Source organism: Ambystoma mexicanum, chromosome 5p, assembly GCF_040938575.1.
Source record: "Ambystoma mexicanum isolate Mex_15411 chromosome 5p, UKY_AmexF1_1, whole genome shotgun sequence".
Classification (NCBI taxonomy): Eukaryota; Metazoa; Chordata; class Amphibia; order Caudata; family Ambystomatidae; genus Ambystoma; species Ambystoma mexicanum.
In genome coordinates, this window is record NC_090930.1 from 83,460,677 (window position 1) to 83,482,490 (window position 21,814).

Consider the following 21,814-nt stretch of genomic DNA (forward strand, 5'->3'; position numbering starts at 1 on the left):
AGTATATGAGATGCCAACTGATGTTGTATTGTTGAGACTTGGGTTACTTTGGTCCTGCAACACCATCTAACCGCTCCTAGAGCTAGGTATAATAAACCTGCTTTGTTTACAACTCTGTAGTCGCTTCTTAAGTGGTGGGTCTGTTTTGGGTTAAGGTGATTAAAGACCCCTCCCCACACAGACTACATCTGGAGTCTTGGTCTGCATTTCCTTAGCTGCCTTTACAGCTTGGGAAGCCCCTAACTCATGCCCCCCTGAAGTATTAATTCACTGCAACCACCTCCTGGAGGACCGTCAGTCAGTTTTTGCCACTCACACAAGAACCTGATTCTTTGATATGTAACATTAATCATTTATTGCAAGGCTGAGCAGAACAATAAAGGGAGGGAGCGCAACATCACGCCAGACGCTTACATTTAACCTTCTCTTTCTGACTTGGTATAACTCTACGGTGATAACACCAATAGCTAGCAGTAGTTCTTGAGGGGCAATTTTTGGCTTGAATATTGTTGTTCACAGCACAAGCTGAAAAGCATTATCATGAAGTCATTACACTTGAATGAGCTTCAGGTGATCCTGGACGCAATCTTATTCCTTAGCCTCCATTTGGTCATCTTCCTCCACCTGGTCCTTACGTCGCCACGGGTTATATTCACAGATAAAGGGCAGCATATGGTTGCATGGCACGTCATTCCATAGCCCGCTCGCTGAAAGAGAAATCAGGAATGTCAGACAAAGAGTAACGTGAAAAACAGATGGAGGGGAGAGATTGATGCTGTGAGATCATAGATTGGGGGGGGGTGAGAGAGATGCTGAAGAAGAGGGCCTCCTCACCCGATCCCTGCACAGTATAATGAGTACATGAAAGACAACCTGCAGGAGAGATCTTTAGGGGCCGCAATCAGTGAAGAATGCCCTTGAACAGAAACCTGAAGATAATAGTAATGAGCAAGCCACATTAAGCAGGAGAACCTGTATGCTTCATGTATGAAGAATGTTTAGACACAAATACAGATCCTCTTTGTTGCAGCTAAATAATCTACCAATGGAACTGTGCATGCTGCTCCTATGGGTATTAAAAGGGAAGGTTGCCCCATATAACAAAGAGGGTCCTACTATTCAAGAACAAAGATGCACCAATTGTTTTACTTATGTGTCTGGATCTGTTTCTGATGCTTAAGTCAACTCTTATATTTCACAGGAATGACAGCTAAGGTTATGTTACCTCACCTTCAACATTATGATGATTTAATCAAATGTTATATTCAATGATTTTTTTAATGCATTATTATTTCGCAAAGTATGATAAGTGAATATCAATCATCAGTTGTGATAACATAGAGTGACCAACAGATAGAACCTAACTATCTATTGTAAACATTAAAGTTAAGTGTTCTAAAATAAAACGACGCAATGTAATTGAGGGATTTACCTTGGAAAAATCCTGCAATTGCGTTGCGCCGTTTCTTAGAACACTTCACAATTTTAACTTTACAATTGATTGTTAGGTTCTATCTGTTGATCACTCTGTGTCCAGTGGCTTATCACACTTGGATAATTGATATTCATTTATTCATTTATTGTACTTTGCGATAGTGTCAATAAAATAGCACATCAGTCTGATATGTGACTGTATTTATGTGTGTGTTTTTATAATTATGTTTTCAAAACATCATTGAATCAAACTTTTGATGAAATCATTATGATGAAGGTTTAGTAACATAACCTTAGATGCCATTCCTGTGAAATATAAGAGTTGACTTAAGCGTCAGAAACGGATCCAGAGAAATAAGTCAAATAGGTGGATCCTTGTTCTTGACTGGTAGCACTTTGGCGAGTGCTATATTAATAACCATTCTCGCAGTTTCTTTCCAAACCAACGACACGTTTTAACAGTTGTTTGTGAAACCCTGCAGTCACATTTTACAGTGGCTGCTGTTTGTTTGTCTCTGGCTTTCTTTGCAGCAAAGCCAATTGGAAACTCAAATAATGTGATAGTATTTCCTTCAGCTTTTCCTTTCCCTGCAAAAAAGGAAATGACATATAAAGTTTTCTGCTTTTTTTGGCGAATAAAATACCATAAATTTGTTTTTTTCTGGTTTCACTGAACATACATGAAGTTGACGTCTTAACCTTTTAACTGCCATGGATTCCCTGTCCCCCCCCCCCAGTGGCAAGGCCTTTTTTGGTGATTTTGGTATTTCGCCATTCAATGCCTTCTAAAGTTTTCTGTTTCATTAACCCCTTAAGTGGAAACAACGAGCTATCTCGTCCTTGGCAACAGGGAGGTATTCCCAAGGACAAGATACATGCCTGATATATAGTGTATCAGATACATGAGATAAATGGTGAGACATGCCTCTGTGTTTACAGTGAAGCCAAAAGATCCTTCCATTCTCACAAGAGGCAATATGGCAGCTTAGCTGGATGGATGATTCCAGGAGACACATACGAGAGGTAAAGTCACTCAGTACCAGAGGCGTTGCTAGGTCTGGGAAAGGTCCGGGGCTACTCTAATGTCGGGACTGACAGGCTTTGGGGCTAGCTAAGCTTTTGGTTGTAGACCCTGAGGTTCTATCCGGGGCTACAACCAAAAGAACCGGGGCATCTCTTGAGCCCGCCCCCCTCTAGTCCCCAAGCAAAGGCCTCTGCTCAGTACCCATGATGGCTTCATCTTCCATCGTTAATTTATGCTGCCCATGCTATTAGGAAGTGGCTATAGACTGTAACTCTGGCAGTAGACTCAAGACATTCACTCATTGGTTAACATGAATATGTTCTAGCTGTTGGCACAAGGTGGCACACATATTTCACTTACGGTACATCTCAATGCAGAATTCCTTTCCCCCGATGTTGTTGGGTTCGCCAGGTGCCCAATTCTGGAAGTTGAACGGAGACCCATCAGACCAAAGGAAGGTTTTGTCCTGGAGAGAAAAAGTGAGAGAGATAGAAATGACTACTCTGCTGCCTCTATTCTGAAGGGCCCAGATCCTTGCCTGATGTTATCTGTAGAACACACAAACAGCTCTATGTAGCACTCTACAGTATAACAGGTGAACATTGCCCTCGCGCCTTGACCTTCCACTGTGACATTTAGCCTTACCTTCGTACATTAAATATGTTTGTTGGCGCTTTGAGGCAAGGGTTTGGCTACCAATAGCACTTCAATGCTCTTCTGCGCTTTTCTCTCTTACCCTACTAACTAACTATCCCAACCCCCTTCCTCTTCAGATCCTCCTGAGCGCCTGAAGATCATACAAAAAGGCAGCGGTGCTCGGTATAAGTCCCAATAACATAACATATCAATGGTAAATGTCAGGTGCTTTGAAGCAGCCATAAGGTGGTAGGTGGCCCGCCACAAAAACACAAATGAATTATTAATAAGCATGACCTGCACTCCCTTCACGAAAAGTGCCATAACACCCGAAGTAGAACTAGACCTGGTAATGAGACCCTATACCAAGGATCTTCATGCTGCCCTCTAGTCACATGAGAAAAGGTAAGTGAAGCCCACTTTAAGCAGCAGGGGAGCATACCTGCAAACTCGTTTAGATGCCCAGGCAGGTGCAATCAGATTTAGCAGAATTCTAGCCCATTGGAATTTGTGGACGGGTATGTGGCTAGTCGTGCTTTTGACCTTACTCCATTGGGTGACACCCGCCAACGGTATATGAGTTGAGGGGCATGGGGAAGATAATGGTGATAATGGTGAATTATGCATCATAACTGCCCGAGGGTCCAAGCCACACCCCAACAGGAATCCTTCCACACAATATAATTGTTATTGTTATTGTTATTTTGCACTTATATAGCGCCTTATATACCATTGGTATGGTCTGAAGGCGCTGGTAGGTTGAACGCCCTTGGGAACCGAAGTTCAGATCAGTAGAGAGAGAACGGAGAGTCAAAAAGGTGCGTGTGAGCACCGGGTATGTGTGCAGCTCGTGCGATACTCGTGTAATAGCTGCTTCTTAGCGGTAGATGTGGTGGTTTAGAGATCAGGAGAATGTGTTCGTTCTGGCAGGATTTATCCGGAACGGATGTGGCTGCGTTAGGCCTGAGGAAAACGCCTGGCTGGGGGTGTGATACCAGCAGTGTTTACATAGAATGATGTGGAGTAAGCGGCGGATGTTGGTATGAGAACAGATATACCGAATGGTGTCATAGTATCTCTGTGTTCTAGTTGAGTGGTGATGTAAGGAGAGAGTAAGCGTGGTGGTGTGATATGATGGGTTATATGCTCTTTCAATGAGCACACTTCTAAATGCAACTTTCCCAGAGAGGGTACTGGGCGAACTTCTAAATTCAATTTTCCATAGCAAGGCTACTGGGCGAACTTCTAAATACAATTTTCCACAGAGAGGTTTATTGGGTACACTTCTAAATTCAATTTACCAGAGAGGCTATTGGGCACACTTCTAAATTCAATTTACCAGAGAGGCTATTAGGTATACTTCTAAATGCAATTTTCACAGAGCGTCTGCTGGGCATACTTCTAAATTCAATTTTCCAGAGAGGCTATTGGGCACACTTCTAAATTCAATTTTCTGGAGAGGCTATTGGGCACACTTCTAAATGCAGCTTTCCAGAGTGTCTATTGGATATAAGCCTCCCCACGAGGTCTAGCTATGCTCTGGAACGCCAAGGTAGTCCATTCAAGACTTTGCTCTGCAAGGATCTACCTGTCTAAGTGCCTGCAGTTCCCTATTTCTTTCCTCTCTATAGACCCTGGCCATTTGTGGTAGCTCATGGGCTATGGTGCACGGAGCAAGAAACATGCTCTCCTTTTCCTTTAAAACGGTATCCACCTCAGTTTAATATCTGAGAGTCTATGCGCTTTGCAACGTCTGACCTTGGGTGTGGCGAGTTCCCTGAATTATGCAAAGAGATGGTGAACAAAGCCCTGTGGCCTCTAGGCTACAAAGAAAGGGGGAATAACATGCTTCGATGTGGACTGCCCTCCCAGAGTGACTTAGAGGCCATCGTGTGCATAACAGCTCTGCAGTTACTTGGGGACTGCCTCATACTCCATATGAGGAGACTTTGCTACTTTGTGGACAGCCTGTAGTGTGTTCCCGTTTTGTCCCCATCACTTTGGTCCTTTGCCCAATGTATTCAGGTATCACTGTGTTCTGCAAACCATTGAGAATGCATTGATGAATGTCTGCTATTTCCATTGTATGTTTCCCTGTGTGCTCCCTTAGCCTCTGCCCTGCAAATTCACAATGTCCTGGTAGAATACCAAGAGTAGGTACTCGAGCTTCCAGGAAAAACCTGAAGACAGGCGTTTCCAGGTAAGCATACTGAATTTTCTTCTCATAACATCCTTCCTCGTCCTCTGGCTTGGTCTACCCAAGTCCTAAACTATCCGTTCTCTGGTCTTAAATGCTCCAATGGATTGCTCTGGCCTACACGAGCCTGTTGCCAGTAACCCACAGATCTATCCATAAATATATAAATAGATGAGACACTGAGTTATCCACGAAGGTTCGGCATCCCTACAAAATATCCCCACCGAAAATATGGCCGTTTGTCTCGCCATAGGTGATATTTTGGGGGGGGGATATTTTGTGGGAGCAGGGTCCATGGGTCAATATCGCCGCAATAATATGGCAATATTTTTGTATCGCAATATTTTTCCGGGGATATTAACACATGGAACCGAAGGTTCTTAGTCTCCATTCCAGTAAGAGACCATTTCAAGACTTATCTTTGCAGCCTGTGTTTGTCAGGAGAAACTCCCCATCGTGAGTTATTGTGAATCATGCATTTGTGAGATATTCCTGAACTTTTTTCTAAGCCTATTTAGGCTCTTGTTTTATGAATGATTAAAAATGTTCGATGCTGCTCTCTAATATTAGCAGTATTTTGATAAAGTATAACTGTGTGATATGTTCGTGTAATACAAACATATTTGATAAATAATGTGCTAAAAACATCTTTTAATTGAGTTCCAAATATGTGTTTGTCTGTAATCTGAGCCCCCCTTTGCATTCAGTCTCACTATGAAGACGTGTTCTTGCAAATGCCTTCCTTGACTTCAGATGCATGTATGTGAATGTGTGGCTTTCAGAGATCTTAGGAAGGACCAACCTTGTAAATCTTACCTTTCCTCTCACCCTTCCTACCTCCCTACCTCAGTAATCACGCACACACTCACACACATTATAAGTTACCATCATTTTTTGGGCAGCCTGTGAAACTTACTTGATGAGCAGAGAGTCCTCCAATCCAGGCCTTCTTACCCCTGAGCATACCTAACACTTGACTGTTTTGTTGTCTCGTGTGTATAGATGCCAAATGACCCCCACTGATGCGGCTTCTGCAGTAAGTCTACCATCACACAGAGATAAGGAAAAAAGAGAAAGTACGTATTATAACATGGCCAGATGATGCAGACAATAAAGCACCACACATAGTCCTAGAAGCTCCATAGATAAGCAGCTGGTGAAAGACTCAGGATCCCAGGGGACCAACCTCCCACGCTGAAAGCCTTCGCCTCCTTCCAATCTGTGCCCCAAGATGTTCGATTCTGCCTTCCTCAGCATCCCTGATGCAAAGGACAGCAATGAGCATTCCATAAGGGTTTGAGCTGCTCTCTATGGGTCACACCGAGTGTTCCTGGTGATCTTCATTCGAAACAGAGACATGAACTTAATTGGTGACTATAGAATAGACAGGTCAGATTTGCTCTGATCTGTTCAACTATTTGAACCCCATTGCTTAATGAACACCAGATGTAGCCATTCTGGATTGGCAAGTGACACAGAATATACAATAAATAAATATTACATTTGGACATTTTTGAAAAAAAGGAAACAAGGATCCATTCTGGTATCCAGGACAGCACCAGAAGTATTCCAAAAAGGGACAAATGCAGAACATTGTTCTCGGAAAGAAATAGGAATGTGAAACCGGCTCCCATGGTTACCAGTGGGTGTGAATCCACATCCAATAGGAGTGTGCATGCTCTGTATGTGGGGGATGCACCCCACACCCCTGTGCAGGGAAATGCATGTGTGGTCCTGGAAATGGGTGAAAGAACTGAGCCGCTTTGGGAAATAGCAGCTGGTCTTGCAATAAGATGGCATTAGGTTGCTGCATCTTGGAAAAGGGGCACTGTGCATCTTCACAGAATAAGATGTCCATGGGCAATCCTAATTAAATCTTACAGTTTATTCTTGTCACCCTGTGGGGTCGTGTCCCATCCCTGCATGGTTTGTTTGGTCATCGTTAAACCCCATCTACTCTCGGTTACCTTCACCCAGGGGCTGCCTTCAATTTCACACAAAGTATTGAAACTATGGTGCTGTGCAGGTGTTCACAGATGAAAGTTGGTAAATTCAAATCAAGGGGTGCTGAGATTAGTGGGGGGGTCAAGTAGGGGTAACCCTCGCATAACTACATAAGAAAATAAAAATACGGTTTTAAAACGAATACATATATTAAGACATCATTTTCTTTTGATAGAAAAAAGATAAACTAAGACATGTTATTTTTGTTTCTTCATTTAAACTGTATACGTTCTTATGTTTTACTTTATCTACATGGCCAAACTAGCTATTTCTACATCTTCACTGATTAACTCTAAATCACAAATGGTGTAAAGTTTTATGTGTTCACCTCATTTGCATACCCACGCTGCATTGCTCATTGGTTCGTACCTGGAAGGGATTTTCCAAGGATGGCTACTGGGTGGGGTTGTGGCATGTGTGCTTGTAAGTTGAAATGGCCTCTGTATTTCAGGTACAATTGATCGTTTCCTACATTTTGTAAACCCACCATACCTTTGATTGTATTTGCCATATTAATCAATCAATGTATGTATTTAAAAAGGCCTGTGAAAAACCTTATACTTAGCTCATGTCGGCCATTTTACATTGAACACTCTGTCTCTGGTGTAAATGTCTATGGTTCACTTGGCCTGGAGTGGCATGAATCCTGGCACTGTCCTTGCCAACATCTATTGGTCACTGAGTTCCTTCGGGAGAACCTGGCATCTCTGACGTGCACTCTCCCATCATGGGCACTTCCTGTCCTTCTTAAGCAATGCATGTCCTTGGCAGATAAAGGCCTGTATGTTTCTGGCCCACATTTTTGGATCCCTGATATTGAACCATGCGGCATGGACTTTAAGGACACGTTTGAGCTCTCCCAATGTTCTCAATGCTCTTCCTGAATTATTATTAATTTAGAGCCTGGCCTGATCCATCCATTAGCACTTTAAAGCTGTTATTGATCTGCAAGATGTGCTCTGCAAGCAAACACTACACATGCAACATATCTATACACACCTCAGCACTGGCAAATGTAGATGGGATTGTGATCACTCGGTAGCAGACGCTGCCAATGCGTGCCCAGTTGTGGATCCCACATATGGGGCATTTGGTGGTATCAGAGGCGTTGATCTTTGAGCAGGGGCCACGTTCAGTGTTGTCCACCACAGCATCTTCAGGCTTCACCTCTGCAAACAAGAGTGAGGAATTGCTTATGCCTAAGTGTCAATGATTGTTTTGTGCCCTGCATGACTCGTGACATTAGTCATCGTTGTCATTTCGGATGCTCCATATTCTGGAATCTCTTACTCTCACATCAACATTGTCAATATATCAGTCCCTGCCACATGAATGGTCCTATGACATTCGACAGTTATTGCATGGCACATAACACAGGGTGACTCTGGTCCTCAATGTGCGTTGCAAGGTCACATGGGAGCATGTCATTCATCGTGGAAAAGCTCTGTTACTCCATGCTGCTTAACATGGAATGCCACATGTTGAAACGCTTTGGACCTCCTGTCTAGATCCAGAAACACTTTTGTTTCTCTGTCTGAACTGAGTGCCCTGCACATGCTGCAGTTTAGAAGTGGGTTCTGTTGGGAGAGTGTTGTGATGTTGTGAGTGTGCCTTGAACCTCTCCACTTGAAAGAAATCTCCATTTTAACATTGACCTTTCTACTCAGAAAATGGAGGGGTAAATGAAGACAATCAATATGCTACATATATATACTGAAATTAAGATCAGGACATAGAAAATTAACTGAAGTGCTTGATACAAAAAATGACATGAATATTAAATATACCAATCAGTTCAAGGGTTGGATAGCCTGGTGGGTTGAACAGCTAAGTATATGACCTAGTGTGCAGGGTTATATATTTAAGAAGGGCAGTGCCAAATATTAATTAATTAATCTTCTATAACATGCAGTCTCTAAGCGGGGAACAGGGATTAGAAGCTGTGTTGCTCTGTGTTGTCTTTCCAAAACAAACCCGTTGCCCCTGAGCTATTCTCTTGGCCCTAGTCTAGACCCAATAAAATGTAGGGAAGTATATACTAGGAGGAATGTAGGGTTAGAGTTCATTGTAGAGTTGAACATAACAATTGTTGGGTGTACGATGTGGAACCTGACGTGTATTCTGGATATACCAAGTGAAGTGTAGGGCTGGAAATACAAAGTGAGGGGTAGTCTGGCTAAGCCAGGTGAAGTGTAGGGCTGGAAATACAAAGTGAGTTGTAATCTGGATATGCCAGGTGAAGTGTAGGGCTGGAAATACAAAGTGAGGGGTAGTCTGGCTAAGCCAGGTGAAGTGTAGGGCTGGAAATACAAAGTGAGTTGTAATCTGGATATGCCAGGTGACTTGTGGTGCTAGGTATACGAAATGGGATGTAGATCAGGATGTACCTGGTGAAGTGTAGGTCTGGACATAAAAAGTGAGGTATAGTCTGGATGTGCCAGGTGTTGTGTGGGGCTGGAAATATGAAGTGCAGTGTAGGTCTGGATGTACCAGGTGAAGTGTAGGGCAGGATCTACAAAGGGAAGTGTATTCTGGATATGTTGGGTGAAGTGTGGGGCTGACGATGCAAAGCAAGATGTAGTCTGGATATACCAGGTCTAGTGTGGGTTTGGATATACAAAGTGTTGTGTCGGTCTGGATGTACCAGGTGAAGAGTAGGGCCAAATATAGAAAGTACAGTGTAGCCTTGCAAAGGTAGCGGGCGCCCCTCTCTCGAAAGAACAGACTTGATAACCTGTTCAGTGGTTATTAACCACTTGAGAGTTCGCAGCCACTGCTTTTACTCACTGTGCCTTTCACAGATGGGAAATATCCATTTGCATATCAGTCTTTGTCCTGCCCAGGGGCAGTCCAGCACCGTAATGCAATGGCAATTCCAACCTGAACGAGAGTACCACCAGCAATCCCATACACGTGTTTCACCCTTGTTGGGGATCATCAGTGAGGTGAAGCTGATGCCTCTCTAAGCACAGTGAGAGGGAGACCACGTCTGGTTGCCCCCAGGAGACCTAGGGTTACCAATCCCAGGTTCCTTGAAAAATAGTTTTGCAAAGGTAGCGGGCGCCCCTCTCTCGAAAGAACAGACTTGATAACCTGTTCAGTGGTTATTAACCTCTTGAGAGTTCGCAGCCACTCTTTTACTCACTGTGCCTTTCACAGATGGGAAATATCCATTTGCATATCAGTCTTTGTCCTGCCCAGGGGCAGTCCAGCACCGAAATGCAATGGCAATTCCAACCTGAACGAGAGTACCACCAGCAACCCCATACACGTGTTTCACCCTTGTTGAAGATCATCAGTGAGGTGAAGCTGATGCCTCTCTAAGCACAGTGAGTAGGAGACCACGTCTGGTTGCCCCCAGGAGACCTAGGGTTACCAATCCCAGGTTCCTTGAAAAATTGTTTTGCAAAGGTAGCGGGCGCCCCTCTGTAGCCTTGCTATACTAGCCTTGCTATACTAGGTGAAGTGTAGGGCCTAAAAGAGAAAGTGAGGTGTAGTTTCGATATGCCCAGAGATGTGTGGGAGGTTGGATATACAAATGAAGGTGTAGGTCTGGATATACCAGCTGAGGTGTGGGGCTGGATATGTCAAGTAAAGTGTAGGGCTGGATATAGAAAGTGAGATGCAGTCTTGCTATGCCAGGTGAAATGTTGGGCGGAATATAGAAAGTGAGGTATAGTCTGAATATCCCAGGTGACGTAAGGGGCTGGATATACAAAGCAAGGTGTAAGTCTGATGCACCAGTTGAAGTGTAGTGCTGAATGTACAAAGTGAGGTGCAGTCTGTATATGCCAGTTGAATTGTGGCACGGGATATAGAAAGTAAGGTGTAGTCTGGATATCCCAGGTGACGTGAGGGGCTGGGTATACGAAGTAGGGTGTCGGTCTGGATGTATCAGGTGATGTGTAGGGCTGGATATACAAAGTGAGGAGCAGTCTGGATATGCCAGGTGAAGTGTAGGTCTGAATGTAGAAAGTGAGGTGTAGTTTGGATATGCCAGGTGACATGTAGGGCTTGATATCTAAAGTAAGGTGTAGTCTGGATATACCAGGTGAAGTGTAGGGCTAATACAGCAAGTGAGGTGTAGTTTTCATATACCAGTAGTGTGGGGTTGGGTATGCCAGGTAAAGTGTAGGGCTGGATATATAAAGTGAGGTGTAGTTTGGATATGCCAGATGCACATGGGGCTGGATATCCAAGCCCCATGTGCATCTGGTAGTCTGCATGTATCATGTGACGCGTGGGGCTGGATACACAACGTAAGGTGTAGTCTGGATATGCCAGGTGAAGTGTAGGGCCTAATATAGAAAGTGAGGTGTGGTTTCAATATGCCCGGTGATGTGTGGGGTTGGATTTTCAAAGTGAGGAGTAGTCTGGCTATGCCAGGTGAAGTGTAGGGCTGAATATACAAAGTGAGGTGTAGTCTGGATATCCAAGCCCCATGTGCATCTGGTAGTCTGCATGTATCATGTGACGCGTGGGGCTGGATACACAACGTAAGGTGTAGTCTGGATATACCAGGTGAAGTGTAGGGCCTAATATAGAAAGTGAGGTGTGGTTTCAATATGCCCGGTGATGTGTGGGGTTGGATATTCAAAGTGAGGAGTAGTCTGGCTATGCCAGGTGAAGTGTAGGGCTGAATATACAAAGTGAGGTGTAGTCTGGATGCACCAGGTGAAGTGTAGCGCTGAATATACAAAGTGTGGTAGTCTGGATATGCCAGGTGAGTTTGGGGCTGGATATACAATGTAAGGTGTAGATCTGGTTGTGCCAGGTGAAGTTTGGGGCTGGAAATTCAATGTGAGGTATAGAGTTGAATGTTCCAGCTGAAGTGTAGGGCTGGATATATAAAGGGAGGTGTAGGCCTGGATTTACCAGGTGAAATGCAGGTCTGGATATCGAACGTGAGGTGTATTCTGGATATGCCAAGGGACGTGTGGGGCTGGATATACAAAGGTAGATGTAGGCCTGTATGTACCAGGTGAAGTGTAGGGCTGGATATACCAAGTGAGGTGTCGTTCTGGATGTAACATTTGAAGTGTAGGGCTGGATATACAAAGTGAGGTGTAGTCTGGATATGCCAGGTGACCTGTGGGGCTGGATATGCAAAGCAAGGTGTAGTCTGGATATACCAGGTGAAATGTTAGACTAGATATACCAGGTGAAGTGGGGGGTTGGATATACAAAGTGAGGAGTAGTCTTGATATACCAAGTGAAGTGTAGGGCTGAATATAGAAAGTGAGGTGCAGTGTGGATATGCCAGGTGAAGTGTAGCGCTGAATATACAAAGTGAGGTGCAGTCTGGATATGCCAGGTGAAGTATGGGGCTGAATATACAATGTGAGGTGTAGATCTGGTTTTGCCAGGTAAAGTGTAGGGCTGGATATACAAAGTAAGGTGTAGGCTTGTATGTACCACGTGAAGTGTAGGGCTGGATATACCAAATCAAGTGCAGTTCTCGATGTACCAGTTGAAGTGTAGGGCTATATATACAAAGTGAGGTGTAGGTCTGGATGCACCAGGTTAAGTGTAGGGCTGAATATACAAAGTGAGGTGTAGTCTTGATATGCCAGGTGACGTGTGGGGCTGGATATACAATGTGAGGTGTAGATCTGGTTCTGCCATGTGAAGTGTAGCGTGGAATATATAGTGGGGTGTAGTCTGGATATACCAGGTGAAGTGTGGGGCTGGATATACAATGTGAGGTGTAGATCCGGTTGTGCCAGGTGAAGTGAAGGGCTAGATATACCAAGTGAGGTGTCGTTCTGGATGTACCATTTGAAATGTAGGGCTGGATATACAAAGTGAGTTGTAGGTCTGGATGTACCAGCTGAAGGGTGTGGATGGATATGCAAAGTGAGGTGTAGTCTGGATATGCCAGGCAAAGTGTGGGTCAGGATGTGCCAGGTGAATGTTGTCCTGGAAATACAACGTGAGGCATAGAGCTGGATGTGCCAGCTGACGTGTAGGGCTGGATATATAAAGGGAGGTGTAGGTCTGGATGTACCGGGTGAAATGTAGGTCTCGATATGGAACGTGAGGTGTATTCTGGATATGCCAGGTGAAATGTGGGGCAGGAAATATAAGTGAGATGTAGTCTGGATATGCCAGGTGAAGTGTGGGGCTGGATATTCAAAGTGAGGTGTAATCCGTTATGCCAGCTGAAGTGTAGGGCTGATTATACCAAGTAAGGTGTAGTTTGGATATCCCATGTGACGTGTGGCGCTAGGTATACAAAGTGGAATGTAGTTCTGGATGTACCTGGGGAAGTGTTGTGCTGGATATACAAAGCAAGGTGTAGTCTGGATATACCAGGTGAAGTGCCATACTATATATACCAGGTGAAGTGGGGGGTTGGATTTGGATTTACAAAGCGAGGAGCAGTCTGGATACACCAGGTGAAGTGTGGGGCTGGAAATACAAAGTGAGGAGCAGTCTGGATATGCCAGGTGAAGTGTAGGTCTGAATGTAGAAAGTGAGGTGTAGTTTGGATATGCCAGGTGACATGTAGGGCTTGATATCTAAAGTAAGGTGTAGTCTGGATATACCAGGTGAAGTGTAGGGCTAATACAGCAAGTGAGGTGTAGTTTTGATATACCAGTAGTGTGGGCTTGGGTATGCCAGGTAAAGTGTAGGGCTGGATATATAAAGTGAGGTGTAGTTTGGATATGCCAGATGCACATGGGGCTGGATATCCAAGCCCCATGTGCATCTGGTAGTCTGCATGTATCATGTGACGCGTGGGGCTGGATACACAACGTAAGGTGTAGTCTGGATATACCAGGTGAAGTGTAGGGCCTAATATAGAAAGTGAGGTGTGGTTTCAATATGCCCGGTGATGTGTGGGGTTGGATATTCAAAGTGAGGAGTAGTCTGGATATGCCTGGTGAAGTGTAGGGCTGGATATATGAAGTGGGGTGTAGGTCTGGATGTACCAGGTGAAGTGTGGGGCTGGATATGCAAGGTGAAGTGTGGTGCTGGGTATACAAAGTGAAAAATAGTCTGGATATGCCAGGTGACGTGTAGGGCTGGATATACAAAGTGAGGTATAGTCTGGATATGCCAGGTGACATGTGAGGCTGGAAATTCAAAGTGAGGTGTAGTCTGAATATGCCAGCTGAAGTTTAGGGCTGGATATACAAAGTGAAGAATAGTCTGGATATGCCAGGTGACGTGTAGGGCTGGATATACAAAGTGAGGTATAGTCTGGATATGCCAGGTGACGTGTAGGGCTGGATATACAAACTGAGGTATAGTCTGGCATTCCAGGTGAAGTGTAGGGCTGGAAATATCAAGGGAAGTGTTGACTTAATAAACAAGAGTGGTGCATGGATGCAATTCCAAGAGGGTTGTAGGGCTAGTGGGTCCTGGTCCAAAGTTTCTAAATAATGGTTTCAAAACAAACAAAAAATTGAAACATAAGAGCTCAAAATGTTGCCAAATGTTTGAAAAGGGCATAGATTTGTTTTGCTGGCAGGTTGTTTTTAATGAGTTTTTAATCAACAAAAATAACACCAGTGGGAAAAATAATAGTGGAGGTTAGGACGTGGAGCGTAAAAGGGCAAGGGTAAAGTGGATCTACAATTAAACAAAAACAGCAACACAAAAAGTGAAAGAAAAATGATCCAGGCCGAATGACATGACTGAGCAGAATACTGAAGAGTAAAATGCCGAATACAGGAGGGGTCATTACTCAAGAGAAATATAATAATATTGAAAAAGATGTTAAGGGTTTGCACTAGCGGAGAAGAGTACAGGGCGTTGTGTGACACATTAACTAAATAGGGCAATAATAAAATAAAAATACAATAGGAAAGAAATGGGAAACTTTAAAATGTACATTTTTGAGCTTGCAATAAAAGTAATACAAAATATCAGGGAGAATAGCTCAGGGACAATGTGCCTGTCTTGGAAACATGACAACGCCGAGCTACCTGGGTATTCCAAGCAAGGTGGAGGGTGGATATGTACCAAGTGAGGGTAATAGCTGTGTATAACCAGTTATGTGTAGGCCTGGGTAAACAAGGTGAGGCAGATGGTTGAGTATACTGTTGGGAAGGAGCTAGCGCCTTCCTTCATTCCCAAGAGCTTTAGAATTAGGCAAGACTTCTGTTGACTGTTTCTAAGCACTTCAAAAGACCAGGAGCACTGAGAAAGCTTTTTTTATGCAAATATAATCCCACACACAGACATGGGCGAGTATTAAAAGAAGACAGTTATTTAAATATAAGGTGTAATGAACTATTAGCTGAATCCATTTGTAAATATCAAATCCTATGTATCTCTTAGCACAGTAAAAGCAAGCTCTTGCCCGAACAGAATGCAGCCTGTGCTAAAAATAGAGTACAGGCTTCCGCAGTATTCAGGCTGGCTCTGGGAGAGCACACAAAGTAACTCAGCAGCTGTTTGCTGTCTGTCAAAGAGCCCAGGCAGGCTAAGGCTCCAAAGCACCCAATTCAGAATTATGGAAAACATGGTTTTATGGGGAATTACTGGACCAGATAAAAATATGAGTATAATGAGTGAAATGTGGAGAGCATGACGGGAGCATGTATGTATATATGAATGTTCATAGGTAGCAAAATGATGAAAAATGAATCTACAATATATTCTTGCATAGGCTAACAGTATGTAAAGTAGTATGTCCTAAAACAGACATCGCCGGCCATGAAGGAAGGAAGACTGCAGCATCCCTTGTATGGAAGCAGGACAAGTTTGGATGGAGCCATGCCCTAATCCAGTGACAGAACTGCAGCAAGTCAACAGTATAAAAACCTCTGCCTGCCTCCAGTCTGCAGGACCAAGGCATGGCTGAGGGACAAAATGCCCTTCAGGGAGCAGAGTTCTTTGCCCCCATCCTCTTTTCTGTATAGAATGAACTTGTTATCCTTGCAAGATAAGACTCTTGACCTTAATTCCCTAGAGGGGTGTTCATTAATCTGGTGTGAGCATGATTAGGGGTACCCGTATAATTAATGGGTACCCCTGCAAGTTGGGCTACCCTTCCAAAACAAGGAATGCCAGGTAAGACGGATGCTGGTATAGCAAGCAGAGATACTGGGATGAGCATGCCAAGCCTGGAGCGAACAGATTTAAGAGAGCACTGACTGACCGGGCAATCTACTATAGGAAAATATCCTTGTGAAGGGCAATAGATGGGGCATTAGCAACCAATTGTGACTCAACATATCGTCCAAGGAGCATATCCTATTGTAAAAAGGAAAGAATAGATGTTGACTCCACAAACATGTGGCTTGGGGATTGCACTGTGCATGCATAGAGAATACATGTGGCCATGTGCCTGTATGGCATTCATATGTACAATACACCTATGCATGAATGCGCCAGATGCAAGCTTCATCTGTGTGTGGATGGCACAGCCTGTAAACTACTGTTGTGTGTGCATGGCCTATGTGTCTGCATGGCACCTGTCATGTAGAATTATTTAGTGCATGCATAGCACCTCCCACACAACCCCTGTGTGCAAGTATGGAAGTTCCTGGCCTACCTGCATGGTGCATCCCCTGTCATTGTGTTGCCCCACACTCTGTTATAGAATCTCTGTGTGACTGTGGTATTCTTGCATGGCACTTTCGATAGAGCCTTTCTTTGCATGTCTATCACTTCAACCTGGAACTGTCTGGCAATTCCCATCCATATTCACCTGTCTATTTGAATGCCAGTTAACACAGGCTGGGGAATGTCTGTTCCAGCAGGACTCACCCGACAGGCTCCCAAGAGACTACAATTGGCCATGCGTGGCACTTTTCAATAAAATCGCCCTGCATAGAATCCATAGACTGAAAAAAGGCCCCCCATCTTTCCATGCAATTTAGCAGAGTGCCCGTCTATATGCAATAAAATAAAGCATCCTGGGGTCTCTGGATGGGGCGCAATATATAGCCGCTCAATCTACATAGAGCACATCCTGTAGTGCCCAGTCAAATCAAACAAACTTTATATCAAAATTTTCATTTCATAAAAGTACTCATTAAACCAACAATATACAATTCTCTAAAATCTCTAATAAACTGCAGAATATAAAGCATTTTCAATAAAACCATAAATAGAATGTGCCACATTCTTACAGGGAAGGGAAGACAGCAGCATCTTGGCCTCGCCCCACCTGCGTACCTTATACAATATAAACATAGGTCAAATAAACTTTCTTCTAAGTATCTTTAAAATAGGACAGAAACATAACACATGACGTAAGTCACCCACCGTAGTGCCATTACAGGCACACAAAGGTCTTGTGACCTGGGTCTTACTCCTAGACCAACGAGCCACCACTGAGGCTCGTGTTAGGAGATTTGTTCTAAAATTAAATATTGAACCCCTTTTACGTGGGCTGCCAAACCAGCTAGTATAATTCTCCAGGCTCAGCTGTGGGCTGTGCACCAGAAAATATTGCATCATAAACTTTGCCATTTTGCAGCTTCGCTGGGTTAATTCTTTATTCTCTATTACGGCAGCTTTGAGTTTTGGAATATTAATTGTCCCTTTCTCAAACAGCTTAATTAATGAATTACTGACGCCCAGTGAAAACATGAGTTGCTTTATATATTGCAGGCATAGGCTGCGAACCCCCACCTCTGATATCATTAGGTCCCTTATTAGCCAATGTGAAAGATGACCCTCAATCGCCCTGGTACGCCACAGTCTTGCCCACAGTAGTAGTGGATTCTGGCTTAAAGTGTCAGGGATATAGACCAAATCTGCTTCCAAGTGCAACAAATATGCAGGAGCACCCAGTGGTAGACCAGACAAACAGCACAGACACTGATTTTCATTACGTTGAATTGGGGTTATACACGAGTGACCCCATATGTCAGCCAAATAGCTAGCAGTTGGTACAGCTTTGGTATTGGCCATGGGGTGCACAGTCTCCAGAGAACTCCTGCCCCAACCTCTACATGGAGAGCAACATATGTCCCTCCTGTCTCTGCATGGAAAGTTCTATAGAGGCCCATTCTCTCTGAATGGAATATTACAGGACCCTGTCACTGCCTGTACTGTCACTGAGAAAGCTCCGCTCCTGTGGCACCACACATGGCATACCTTTGCCCCGCAATTCCTTTCCTTTTAGACACATTATATGAATCGAAAAGACAGACATAACAAAAGGCATTGTGCTCTCACCCAGCTTCATACATGCGCCCAGCCCCAGGAGGGACAGCATTATGACCAGTGATTTCATCTTGGTGGGATGGAGGGCGTCGGTTCACTCTAAGGACCCTTGCAAGCTCTTGATCGATGCGTGGAACGCCAACCTCACCCGACTGTCTTGCCTCTTCCCTCTTTTGAGGCAATCATTTTATAGATAAAATTTGCAGAAGTTCAATGACTGGTAACCCCATAATCAGTACCTTTTCATCACCATGATCGATATCTCTCCTCCCGGAGGTGTGGGCAAAGGTGGAGCAAGTGCCCTGTACGAGACCAACATGTTTCAACATCAAGCATTTCTCAAACCCCTTACGAAGGCAATACAGAAAGAAGGCATGGTTTAGTTTAGTTTGTTTATTTGTATAGCGCGACCGAACCCTGAGGTAACTGGGCGCATTATCTTAGGAGGAGCAGTGTCACAGAGAGTTGCACATACAGAGTATGACATAGGAAGATAAAATACAAACGTTAATTTGAAGGATGGTGATACAGAATGGTCTGTGAAGAGGCATATTTTAGATACAGGGATACATGTGGCAGAGTAGCATACCTGATGATACATCTTAGATAAGAGGAAACTTTAAATATAAAGACATCAGGGCGGAGGATTTGTCTGAGTGCAGTGAACAATCCATTGCTGAGTTGTGAGTAGTTCCTTTACCTTGGCTCGGAACGACCAGAGCGATGTGTCAGCTCTGATTGGCAAAGGTAATGCCTTCCAGGATGTAGTCTAGCATGGGAAAGCTAGAACCCCCAGCTGTTTTCAGGTGCAATGGTGTCAAGTGAAGAACAGGCTCACCATCACGATATTTGGTGCCAGAGAGCAGGTGCATTGACACCAGCTTCTGCAAGTTCTTTGGGCACTGATCTCACTGGGCCAACTTCATTTCATCATGAGAAAATCATGTAAATGTAAAATCAAATGCAAAATCATTCAGAATGCTCAATTTACTCCAATGTTTTTTTTTGGCATCTTTTAATGTGGCTGCTCGCAGCGCCTTCTAACAGTAACTTGTGGTGTGGCAGAGGGCACGCACAGAGTACCTCTGGTACCTGGCACATGTGTGGTTCTGATGATGAGTTCAATCTGTTAAGTTCTTATGCCTGTCCTAGCTATACTGTACAATGTTGTGGTCACGTGAATGTCTGCAAGTCAAAGATCACTGCAACACATGTTGTATCTCTTTTCTACTCATTCCAATGCGACTCATTAAGACCCACAATGCACTTCTATTTGGATCTGCAAAACCTTCCTTCTTCTGCAGTTCCTGGTCTGGACTACCCCCCCCCCCACCCACAGATGACAACGTCACAATGCGCAGCTGTGGTGAGGGCCCTGATGAAACTCCTGCAATGAATTCATCTGGGACAGACACGCCATGGTAACTCTTCCTTTTACGGTTGTCTACATGTAAAGCAGGAAGAACAGCAAGCAATACTTTGAGGGTGGACATGTTTGCAATTTTGCAGTCACTGGTGAACACTGCAGTGGATCACGTGCCATCTGGAGATGTCCTTGTTAGATCTGGACTTGACTCAAGATTGTGTTCAGTAGTGTCCATCTGCATAAAACATGTTATTTCCGGTCTCCACCTAAGCTCCTTTTCTTGAGAACAGTAAATGGCGTGTGTGTGTGTGTGAGAGCAACTCTCCAGCATCTTTGCCATTTTCCGGCTGAATCCATGGGTAGATCGGGGTGCTGAGTGGAGATCAGCTCCATCCTTCTCCTCTCTACAGCGGGGAATCCACCTGCATCACTGTGGGTATGTAGCGGGCCGAGTGGCAAGGCCACTACGGGCTCTCTCTGCTCTTTTGTTTAGTAGTTGTGGACTCATGTACTTTGCTCGCAGCCACAACTGCTGATCCCTGCTGTGCATGCTGATAATCTAGAGGGATTATACCCGTGGAGTGTATTTAGGCACGGCAACCCGGGGTACGCTCCATTCCATTGCCTAAAGCCGGTGCAATGTCCACCAGCCGTGAATATGTTTGAAGTCTTTCAGACCCATCCTCTAAAATAGCATCTGAATGCGATGTCAGCTTGTTCTTGGAGGTGGTAGTTCCTGTGGGATGTGAGAATGTAGGGTGGTAACAGTAGTAAGGGAAGACGTGTAAAATGACATGACCCCCATCCCTTGGGAGAGCTGATGGAGAAGAATCAGGAAGAACACGCCTGTCTTTCATCATTCCAGCTGAACACCTTCATGTAAGTTCATTGCCCCAAGGCATTTGTGAAGCCTGTTAAATCAAGACGTGCCAGGCTTGAAGTAATGAAGATATCTTTATTCAAGATAAGCGGTGCACGGCAGCAGGCCTCACCTTGAGAGGCAAAGTTCAACTCTATAAAAGAATTAAACACATACAATAACACTCTAACTTAGAATACTGTGACATCATAGTTGGAAAGAACAGGATAGGAAACTGGTAAGTATATATCAATACAAATGGATGTGTGAAGCATCCAAGCTACATCTTAACACATCTCTTCCCTTTAGAGAACAACAAATTTAACGTTATTCAACATAGTAATCCCTCAGCCACAGAGGTTTGCTCCTTAAACGTCCTACATTGTTTCTATTAAACACATCACTGTATTCATATAGAGTTCCACTCTTCCATGAGTCATAACCCATGTCACTATCACTGCCTTCATCCTCGCATTCTTCAGCCTCTCCATTGTTGTTGCATCTCACAAGTCTGGACATAGACCAGCACTCACCTCCTTCCAGAATCACTATATTTCCTCTTACAGCAGTAATTCTTTTAGGTCCAAGGAACTTGCTTTCAATACACTTGGGTGACCTTCTAGGATTCTTCACATATACCATATCACCTTCCTTCCAATCAACACTCTTACACTTCTTTTCTAGGTCAAATTTGGCCTTATACTCGTCTTGGGCCTCTCTAATAAGTGTGACAATTTTGCTCCTATCAACATTAACACTCCTGTCTAGATTTAACCAACCAGGGCAGAGTTGGGTGCCTGGCTGTCTCCCTTTCAGAGACATAAATGGGGAGATCCTAGTAACAGTATGGGGTGTAGTACAGTAACCCCATATCATTTCCCTCAAAATTCTTTTCCAATTCAATCCTGCCACCATAGCTAGTTGTAATCCTCCCTTAACAAACCTGTTTGCCCTCTCTACCAGTCCATTGGCTCTGGGCTGATACAGAGCCGTTCTGTAATGCTTGATGCCATATTTTCTAAAAAAATCTGTCATCCTCTCTGAACAGAACTGGACACCATTGTCCGAAATTAACTCTGTGGGAAAACCCTCCCTGTAGAATACTTCTTCGAAGAAGATTATCATCTGAGCAGTGGTGGCTTCTTGTATAGCTTTACACTCTAT

The 21,814-nt window shown here is 44.1% G+C and overlaps 1 protein-coding gene across 1 annotated transcript; it reads right to left on the reverse strand.

The window, feature by feature from the left end:
* Positions 1-328: 328 nt before the first annotated feature.
* Positions 329-18,601, reverse strand: LOC138480756 (C-type lectin BfL-2-like). The gene is made up of 5 exons (XM_069612492.1): positions 18,438-18,601; positions 8,295-8,464; positions 6,208-6,333; positions 2,819-2,924; positions 329-707 (listed from the first exon to the last, which is right to left on the reverse strand). Exons 1-5 carry the CDS (start codon positions 18,493-18,495, stop codon positions 589-591), a joined length of 579 nt encoding a protein of 192 aa, XP_069468593.1. The 5' UTR covers positions 18,496-18,601; the 3' UTR covers positions 329-588.
* Positions 18,602-21,814: the final 3,213 nt, after the last annotated feature.